This window comes from Bidens hawaiensis, unplaced genomic scaffold (genome assembly GCF_021521415.1).
Source record: "Bidens hawaiensis isolate Kalapana, Puna unplaced genomic scaffold, B.hawaiensis_p1.1 tig00030294_1, whole genome shotgun sequence".
Taxonomy (NCBI): Eukaryota; Viridiplantae; Streptophyta; class Magnoliopsida; order Asterales; family Asteraceae; genus Bidens; species Bidens hawaiensis.
In genome coordinates, this window is record NW_027495054.1 from 1 (window position 1) to 10,685 (window position 10,685).

General features: G+C 36.4%; 1 protein-coding gene across 1 annotated transcript; it reads right to left on the minus strand.

The window, feature by feature from the left end:
- On the minus strand, positions 1-898 carry LOC143580259 (peamaclein-like). Its single transcript, XM_077063347.1, has 3 exons — positions 598-898; positions 459-519; positions 1-253 (listed from the first exon to the last, which is right to left on the minus strand). Exons 1-3 carry the CDS (start codon positions 707-709, stop codon positions 121-123), a joined length of 306 nt encoding a protein of 101 aa, XP_076919462.1. The 5' UTR covers positions 710-898; the 3' UTR covers positions 1-120.
- Positions 899-10,685: the final 9,787 nt, after the last annotated feature.

Genomic DNA, 10,685 nt, shown 5'->3' on the forward strand with positions numbered 1-10,685 from the left:
AAAGAAACACTTTTTGTTGCTTATAACGAATAATAAATTACTAATCCTTAAAAATGTTGGGTACTACAACCCTCCATCAAACATTTTATTTAAACATATAGAATCAAATATAAAACATAATTAAGGGCACTTGTCTCTGCCCTTGGGGTTCTTCATGTCACGGTAGCATGGACACTGAGCCTTATCGGCGTAAGGACCTGCCGGCACACAGCCTTTGCATTTTCCGCAACATATCCCACAATACTTCAAGCACCTATTAACAAAATTAATAATAGAGAGAATTAAAATAATATTATTAAATAATATTTATGTGTATTAAATAACTTCTACTTAGTCTTGTAACTTGTGAGTACATAAATATAATAATACAATCACATCTAAAGAATATTCTTTAAAAATGCATAATATTTAAAGATAAAGTCAGAGTGTGTAAGTTGTCGTCCTTGAAAATAAAATACCTGTCTTTCCATCCGGATCTTGAACACCGATACGCGCACTTTCCATCGCATCCAAGTGCATCTACTCATTCATAACATCCACATCAAATCATAATGTAACAAAATAAAATGACAAAGAATATTCATGAATATCGGTTACCGGTGGATGCGGGTGCTGGGGACAGAGCCGGGGATTGAGCGGCGGAGGAGCCAGCTAACGAAAGGAAGAGGACTCCTGCGATCAGCAGTGCTACAAGGCTAAGGTGGTTCATGATGTAGGAATATTATTATATGATGTTTGTGACATTAGGAAAGTGTTTATTTATATAGTGGTGGTGGGTTGCATGTTAAATTAAGATCTGGGTGTCACATGGATGTATTAAAGTAGTTGACGAGGTACGATGCAAACGTCATTTTCCGCGTCAAATGTAGTTCTGGTTTCAAAGACAATTAATTCAAAGACATAAATCACTTTGAATTAGATTTTTCTTAAATTAATTAAGTTATATTTCATTAATTCAAACAAAGTTATCGACAAAATGCATGTTTTTGACGCCCATTTTTTTAGTACCCGTTGATCACTAAATACAAGAAGGCCTATACGAGTAACCTCATACTAGCTGCATGAGCTATACGAGATCATTTGAATTAATTTTCACTTGATTTTCGCTTGTAACAAATGTATGATCCTCATTTTTGCTTAAAATTATCTATGTTTGCAACAACAGGCCAAGGGACTTAATTTTCGAGGGGCACACAAATTTTATATATATATTAATTTTTTTTATAAAACAAGAATAAATCTTAATCTCATTACATATTAGGCCCAATATTTTTTTACCTATGATATAAAACAAGAATAAATCTTAATCTCATTATATATTAGGCCCAATATTTTTTTTACCTATAATCTATTTAAAGTATTGGGCCCAAGAAAAACTTAATGCATTCAGCCATTCAGAATAGAGGTGCACATTTCAGTTAACCGGATAACTGAAAACCGGTTTTTTTCGTAACCGATTTTTTTGTTTTAATATCCTAACCGGTTAGACCGGTTAATCAGTTAGGTTAGTAACCGGTTTTTGACCATCTGCAGAAGCGGTTTTGGCCGGTTAGGCCGGACCGGTTAATAACCGGTTTTTTATTAAATAATAGTTAAAAATATCGGTAACCGGTTTATAACCGGTTTTGAAATCAAATATATAAACCGGTTACTAACCGGCGGTTAGAATCGGTTAGTAACCGGTTAGAGTTGGACCGGTTACTAACCGGTTAGAGAATCGGTTAGAAACCGGTTAACCGGTTAGGATGTGCACCTCTAATTCAGGATAATAGCTATCGAGAAAGAAATCTTATATAATATAATTTGTGAAGATGTGATCAAACAATTTGCTGTAAAAAATGCTAAGAGAGCTTTATGAATAATTAGGTTAGCCGTTAGCTGTTATAATATTTTTTATTACTATATATTTGCTATGTTTATTGTTATAACGTTAATGTCATTTAAAATATAGCTTATATATTTCGTTACTTGTCAGGGCCTACAAGCCCTTTTATTTTGGCTCGGTCGAGGCATACAAATTTTCACAGACGACCCTAAATGATATTGCATTTGATAAAGTTATTGATAAAAACTATTTCACATAGACTATTAGCCTTTATTTTTGTTATAAAAACAATCTCACTCGTATAGTTATCGTAGATTTATAACTAATTTTCACTCGATTATGTATGCAACAAATGTATATGTTTATGTTTTCACATTTTTGTTCATAATTATTTATGTTAGCGAAATCGGAGTATTAGTTATAAATCTATGTTGATTATATGAATAATATTGATTTTGACAAGAAAAGTGAAAACAATGGTAAAAGTGGTTAAATTGTCAGTATAAATTATTATTCGAGAACGAACAATAATTTAAATAACTAAAATCCAATTTATATTTCTTTCTATTTCTAGTAAATATATAGCCTTGAAATTGTTTTTAGGATCTTTTAACATATTTATTGGGACTATTTCTGTGTCCGTCCATCCCTAACACTCCCTTACTCCAGATTGGCACAACTTAAAATTTCTCATTATATCTTTGGAACAGTTTCTAATCATAAAATAATCATATTCTTTGTAACACGTGTGGTCATAACTTTCCATTATTAGGCATTTTGTGATACGTGATATCTCAGTCAATAATAAGACATTTTACAAAATAATGGTATAGTGGTAAAATGTCACATAACTCCATTTCAATGTTACATAATTATTATTTTAATTTTTTAATAAATGTGAAGTCATAAAACCTTGATTGGCCAAACTCACCCCACCTGGCGTTTTATAGGAAACCTACAAGCCAAAACTCGATCAGCCAAAACGCCCCCTTGGGGTGATGTTTCCTGCATCACCAGACATTTTATAGGGTTTTCGGTGATGGACAACACCCACTACGTATGTATGATCTTTTTCCTCTCATTCCTTAACTTTTTAGGAAAAATCTCTAAATGACTCATTTAAAGAGAGAAAATTTAAATAACCCATTAATAATCAATATTACCAAAATGGACTAACAAATTTGGACTGTAGCGACGGGATTTAAAAAGATTTGATGTCACACCCTCAATCTAGGCCTAGGAGTGTGAAACATAGTTGGTACCATATTTGTAAATAAATCAGAGTTACGGGTTTAAGCGGAAGACTTTATAAAAACAAAGGATCGATAATATTAATATTTACATTACAAAATACGAGACGAAAGTCTCGATTTGTTTTACTTGTTTATAAGATTACAAAAACCACCATATTTTAATATTTTACATAAAAGTTATCCGAGCCATCGGATACTTGAGATTCTTCGTTCTTCAAGCTCTACTCATGATTACCTGCAAAATGTAAATAAATACGTCAGCAACGAATGCTGGTGAATATGCTGACGCTTAAAATATTTTCTTTGCTTAATTACCCATCGAGACCACGTAAGTCTCGGCCCATCTTGGCTTAGGAATAATTAAAATAAACAATCATCATAAACTCGAGTGTCTGCACTAGATCACCTCAGCGAAACACTGCAGCGTTTATGACAAAACTTAGGTACTACAATATACACATGGCCATTCCCCACTCGGACGTAACTTAGGTCCGGCCCATCGTGGCTGGAGGTCGTGACCAAGCGTGGTGCGATGGTGCCCACCGCGTTCCACATATGAAAGGATCCAGACAAACGTATACCATAGCCTGAGGGCTGGCTTATAGTCTTATTTATAATGTTTTTAGAGACACATAGCCTCATGTAAAGTTTTGCATAAAATCAAGTAGACTTTGTTTGAAAACAAGTTTGTAAAAGTGGGGCGTATTCACCTTTTCAATGGGATCGGCTTCCAACACCGTCCGTTAATCTTCCTTCGCTATCTCGCACCTATAGTACGAGTATAACATTCATTAGTCGGATACACGATCCGGCTTAAGACCTTTAGTCTTATTTATCTCAATGAACTTTTAGTTCATTATTTTATTTTACTTTAAAACCTTTAGTTAAAAAGTAATCTTTATAAACCTTTAGTTTATTTATAAAGCCCGACGTTTTTTCTTCATTAAGAAATGTATTCTTTTCTTTTATTATTTAAGTATACTCATAATGCTTAAATAATATATTTCATAACAAAGAATAATCTATATATGTATATATATATATATATATATATATTTATATATATTTTTTATCTTTTCTTTTCTTTATTTTCTTTGTTATATCTTTCTTTGATTATCGAGAATAACTTCGACTTAGGGTATTAAGCCCTTTCAATATTTTATTATTATTTTGGTTGGGCATTATGCCTACCTTTGTCGGCTTGATAAACCCTAGTCACTTGGGCAGCACTTCGCCGCCGCTCAATCCACACTCTTTCCTTGCAAAAATCTTTTCACCTTATTTGGCACGCTTTTCGAGACACCAACACTCTTGGCACGCACTTCGAGGAAATCACCGGGTCGTCGGGGCAACACTTCCTTCTTGTTCGAGATGTCGGGGAGTGGCACGGAAATTGAGGTAATGGATACGGAAAACGAATTTTCGGGGCACGTTTATCGAAAGGGATTATTGGCACGTATTTCGAGGTAGTGAGAGAGTCTAGAGAGAGAGTAATGTGTGTGTTTTGGAGTGAGATAGACTGAATTCGCAGCCCTCCTATTTATAGTGATTTTTGGACCCCATCGCGGTACGCGATGGGTTCCCTTCTCCTCTATCGCGTACCGCGATATAGGGTTGGTGAGTCAGGGTATAGACTTGCCACGTGTCAACACGTGGCAAGCACCCGCCACACGTGTCAACACGTGGTGACACGTGGCAGCGGGCGTTGCCACCGTGTGCCACGTGGCACACGTGTCATGCGGTGTCAGACACCCCATCGCGGTATGCGATGGGTGTCTTTCTTAACCCTGTCGCGTAGCGCGATACGTTCAGAAAACATATTTTTCATTTTTAGTCCCTGCAGTTTGGAAATTGGCAGAATTGATCCTTTGACTTTGAAAACTTGACATTTTTGGCCTGAATTTTACGTGATGTTACATCCTCCCCACCTTGAAATAAATCTCGTCCTCGAGATTGCTTACGTGAATAAGTGGGGGTATTTCTTTCTCATTTCGGACTCGAGTTCCCAAGTATACTCGAGTCCTCGTCGGGAGTCCCATTTCACTTTCACGATTTTCAATGTTCGTCTTTTAAGTTTCTTTAGTTTTGAATCTTCAATTTGGATGGGACGTTCTACAAATTTTAAATTCTCATTGATTTCTACGTCTTTTAAGGGCATTGAAAAAGATTCATCGGCTAGACATTTTCGTAGGTTTGAAACATGGAATACGTCGCGTATCCCTTGCATTTCCTCAGGTAGTCGCAATCGGTATGCGACGGTACCAATTCGTTCGAGTACCTCGAAGGGTCCAACGAATCGAGGACTTAGTTTGCCTTTCTTGCCGAATCGGACTACGCCTTTCCACGGCGAGACTTTCAAAAGAACTTTGTCACCGACATTAAACTCTAACGGCTTACGACGGACATCGGTGTAACTCTTTTGACGATCACGTGCCGTCTTAAGTCGTTCATGAATTTGAAGAACCTTGTCGGTAGTTTCTTGGACTATCTCGGGTCCAGATAATTGATTATCTCCTGTTTCAGACCAGCACACGGGCGTCCTACATTTTCGACCATATAATGCCTCGAACGGTGCGGTTTGAATGCTCGTGTGATAACTATTATTATATGAGAATTCCATTAGGGGTAAGTGATCGTCCCAGCTTCCACCTAAGTCTATCACACATGCGCGGAGCATATATTCCAACGTTTGAATCGTCCTTTCGCTTTGCCCGTCAGTTTGCGGATGATAGGCGGTGCTAAGGTTTAATTTCGTACCAAGAGCTTGTTGGAAGCTTTTCCAGAAATGAGACGTAAAACGACTGTCTCGATCAGATATTATAGACAGCGGTACTCCATGCAAAGCAACGATGGTGTTTACATAGATACGCGCTAATCTATCCATGGAGTACGACTCGTTGATGGGTATGAAGTGTGCGCATTTTGGTAAGCGATCCACAATTACCCAAATTGCATTATGTTGACGAGTCGTTTTCGGAAGTTTTGTAATGAAATCCATAGTTATTAACTCCCACTTCCATACGGGAAGTTCGGGTTGTTGTAGCAGTCCCGAAGGCTTTTGGTGTTCAGCCTTGACTTTTAAACAAGTGAGACATTTCGCAACATGCGAAGCAACATCCTTCTTCATTCCGTTCCACCAATAATTTGCTTTAAGATTTTTGTACATTTTGTCGCTTCCGGGATGCATTGTATATTTGGACTTATGGGCTTCGTTTAAGATCTTCTCACGCAATCCTCCAACGATTGGTACCCAAATCCTATTGCCAAGTCTAAGGATACCATCGTCACCTTTGACTAGCGAGTCAATGGTGTCGTTTCGTTTTTCGTCAGAAATTTGATTTTCGTTAATCGCTTGAGTTTGCGCGGATTTGATTTGGTCGATTAGATCAATTTGAAGTTCTAGCCTTAACGCTCGGACTCTTTTTGGCTTTTCATGCTCTTTACGACTTAAGGCGTCGGCCACCACGTTGGCTTTATCTTCATGATAGACAATTTCGTAGTCATAATCGTTTAGAGTTTCCATCCAGCGTCGTTGGCGCATATTAAGTTCTTTTTGATCAAATATGTGTTTTAAACTCTTGTGATCGGTGTACACGACAAATCTTACTCCATAGAGATAGTGCCTCCATATCTTAAGTGCAAAGATTATGGCGCCTAACTCTAGATCATGAGTTGTGTAGTTCTTTTCGTGCACTTTAAGTTGTCGAGAGGCGTAAGCTATAACTTTCTTGCGTTGCATCAACACACATCCCAAGCCAGAATGTGATGCATCACAAAAGACAACGAAGTCTTCGATACCTTCTGGCAAAGCCAATATAGGAGCTTGGGTAAGTTTTTGTTTAAGTATATCAAACGCCTCTTGTTGCTTTGTTCCCCATTCATATTTAATGTTTTTACGAGTTAGAGAGGTTAAGGGAACAACGATTCGGGGAAAATTTTCGATGAACCTTTGATAATAGCCGGCCAATCCCAAGAAACTTCGGATCTCGGTTGGCGACCTTGGAACCTCCCACTTTGAAATGGCTTCAATCTTAGCGGGATCTACTTGAATTCCGTTAACGTTTATTATGTGACCAAGAAATTGCACTTCGTGCAACCAGAACTCGCATTTTGAGAACTTGGCGTACAACTTATCGGTCCTAAGGATTTCAAGTAAGGTTCGAAGGTGAACTTCATGATCATCCTTTGATTTAGAGTAAATAAGTATGTCGTCGATGAAGACGATAACGAATTTATCCAAGTAAGGCTTGCAGATACGGTTCATCATATCCATAAATGCGGCTGGCGCATTAGTGAGTCCGAATGGCATAACGGTGAACTCATAATGGTCATACCTTGTTCGGAAGGCGGTTTTAGGAATGTCTTCGGATTGAACCTTAAGTTGTGATAGTCGGAACGAATATCGATCTTGGAAAAGTAGCTAGCACCTTGCAATTGGTCGAATAGGTCATCGATACGCGGAAGTGGATAACAATTCTTGATTGTAACTTTGTTGAGAGCTTGGTAGTCGATGCACGTCCGCATGGATCCATCTTTCTTCTTGACAAATAATATCGGCGCTCCCAATGGCGATGAACTTGGACTTATGAAACCTTTCTCGAGAAGTTCGTCCAATTGACTTTAAAAACTTGACATTTTGGCCCGAATTTTACGTGATGTTACATTTGAATCTCGTCTGCTCCGTCCAAATTTAAAGTGAATCCGTCTTTCCCGTCCAAATTAATGTGAATTCGTCTTTTCCGTCCAAATTTTAAATATTTTTTTCTTTTCGGTCTAAATTTGTAGAAATTTTTTTTGTCCTTATCCTTAACACTTTTTTCTCTCTCTTTCAACCTCTCCTTTTTTTTTCTTCTTCATCTTCATCATCTTCTTTTTATTCATCATCTCCGGGGATTTTCTAGTTTTCGACTTGTCCGAGGAGAAAGATTTCAATAAACACGGAGTGGCTTCATCATCAATTTCGTCATCTTCATCATTGTTACAGAAATCATAGAAATAATTATCGTGAAACGACGAGAAATCTTGGAACTTGACCGCTTTCCGGTAATTGGTTTTCTTTTTATTGTCGGTGATGAAGAAGAAATGATGATGATGATGATGATGATGATGATGATGATGATGAAGATGAAGAAGAAAAAAAAGAAGAGAGAGGTTGAAGGAGAGAGAAAAAAAGTGTTAGAGAAAAGAACAAAAAAAAATTCAAAAAATTTGGACGGGAAACACGAAATTATTTAAAATTTGGACGTAAAATATGAGATTTACTTTGAATTTGCACGAAGCAGACAGGATTCAAATCTTTTTGAATCTTGTCGCTACAGTTTGTTGGTCCATTTTAAATATATGTATTATTGATGGATCATTTAAATTTTCTTTATTTTTAAATGGGTCATTTAAAAAATTTTCCATAACTTTTTTGGGTTGTACATTAAGTTGGTTTTAACGTACATGGTACATCACACATGGTTCACATAGTATGATTGGCACACTCATCCAGCTCATCCCTCACCATAATTGGTGTTGTATAGGGTAGGATGATGTTCCCTAGCGGTAATAGCTACCCACCTCATCAACCTCATCCCATACCGAGATGACTCCCGGTCTTAAAGCATTCTCAACTCATTCTCTAAAATTGTTAAACTCATATAATTTAGAGTAAATATTAAGAAAACCATCAAAATCACCTTTCCAATCCATTCCCTATTATATGGATGAGTTATATGACAACTAAAGTAAAACCCTAAATATAGGGACTCAATTTTGATCCATACCATATAATATATCACATATCCTTCAATCACCATTTACTATATAACAAGACAAAAGAGAAAAAAATAATAAAGAATTAATTTATGGATATGAATAGGGAATAGAATGTGGAAGAATTTTGAAACATGATAGATAAATTTATGGAATTGTGTTTTTTAGCTAAATTATAGGGAAAAATATATGGAATGGGTTGTAAATGCTCTTACACCGCCCTTAAATTTTCATCCTGTTAAAAATAAACTAGTCAAACTAACCCATTTAACTTTGAGCTTGACCATGAGCCAAAGTTTGCTCGGCTTGCTTGTTAGACAGCCAAACTACATGTTTCCAGTACCAATTATAGACACATGCATGTATGATTAAAAACATTTAACTAAAAAAAAGGTAATAAAAACTGTGAGTTATGCTATATTTAAGGGATATTGGTTTTTAATATCCGTAACTTTTACCCGTTGGTTGATAACACTTCCAACTTTCGATTTGTTACCTACCACTCCCAACTTTCACTTTATTTGTTTTTGTCAATTCACTAACGGACAACTAACGCTGTTAGTGATATCCCGATTTACCGGCGAATCCCCATTTTCGGTAAAGCAGGTGACCGGAAACAGAGAAGTGGGGGGCGGAACGGCTAGGGTTCCATCGTATCCGACGGTGGCCTCCGATTCAGGGTGGTTCGGACATCTACCGAAGGCGGCTGAAACAAGTCCAAGGTCCGATTGATGCAAAGAGAAGACCAATCGATAAGATGCAAGGGCATTTCGATAGTTGTGAAGTGCATTCAGCAATATGGTATGATTTTCGACGGGATTCCACTAACAACGTTAGTCACCCGTTTATGAGAAAATGACAAAAACAAATAGGATGAAGATGAAAGTTAAAAATGATGAATAACAAATTATAATTTAAAAGTATTAACGGCTAACGGGTGAAAGTTACGATTATTAAAAAACCAATATTCCTATATTTAATCGAGCAGGTACATTATTTGAGTTGTGTGAGGTAAAAATAGTTGGATGGCACCTTCCATTGTTTTTCTCACTAATTTAACTTTTATAATTTATGCCCCAACATTACAGCCTGGCTATATCTTCAAACTTGCATATTTAGTATTTACAACCTGTAACGTCGTTATTGCATATTTACAACCTGTAACGCACCTTTTATATGGTACAAATATAAATAACCAACCAATCAAAACTTGTACTATTTCTATGATTAAAAACAATAAATGCTTTGCTAAAAAAGTATTATTTTATTATGTTAAATTTGATTCAGTGCTTGGTATATTTTTATTCTTTTTTGGAAATTTATAACACAACACGTTATAACGACATGAGTAGATGTAAATTCAAACAGCTTGCAATGAACCTGTTTGTTATATTGACGAGTTGACACGTTAATGACATTGTTGAGAACGCGCCTAGATGGGTTCAACACACTTACCCATTTAAGTAATTGTGTTAATCGGGTTAACAATAAGACATTTTAACACAAGTTGATCAAAACGATGTGAATTCGTAGTTTTATAATCAATTAAATAAGCTATTACAAATTTCTAGTCCCATTAGTGTTTACCTACAATTAACATTTGTGTCAATAATAATCATCTTAAACGTGTCATGTCGTGTTGTATAAGTGATATTTATCTGTTAAATTGCGTGTCGTGTCATTAGTATTATTGAACTAGTAAATCCATTCATTTTCTACAAAAGAGAACTCGGTTTGTGGGCTCGTGGGCTAATTTTGGGTAAGCAGTATTTGGGTCAATAATGCCAACTCTTAACATTTCATGGGTTGGACTTTGGAGTTACATTTGGAAGTTTTACATCATACTTAGG

Coding starts and splice junctions, on each gene's coding strand:
- LOC143580259 (XM_077063347.1), bottom strand. CDS start 709: ATGAACCACCTTAGCCTTGTAGCACTGCTGATCGCAGGAGTCCTCTTC. Junction 520..597: donor CCCAGCACCCGCATCCACCG/GTAACCGATATT, acceptor ATGAATGAGTAG/ATGCACTTGGATGCGATGGA. Junction 254..458: donor AGATCCGGATGGAAAGACAG/GTATTTTATTTT, acceptor TTTTGTTAATAG/GTGCTTGAAGTATTGTGGGA.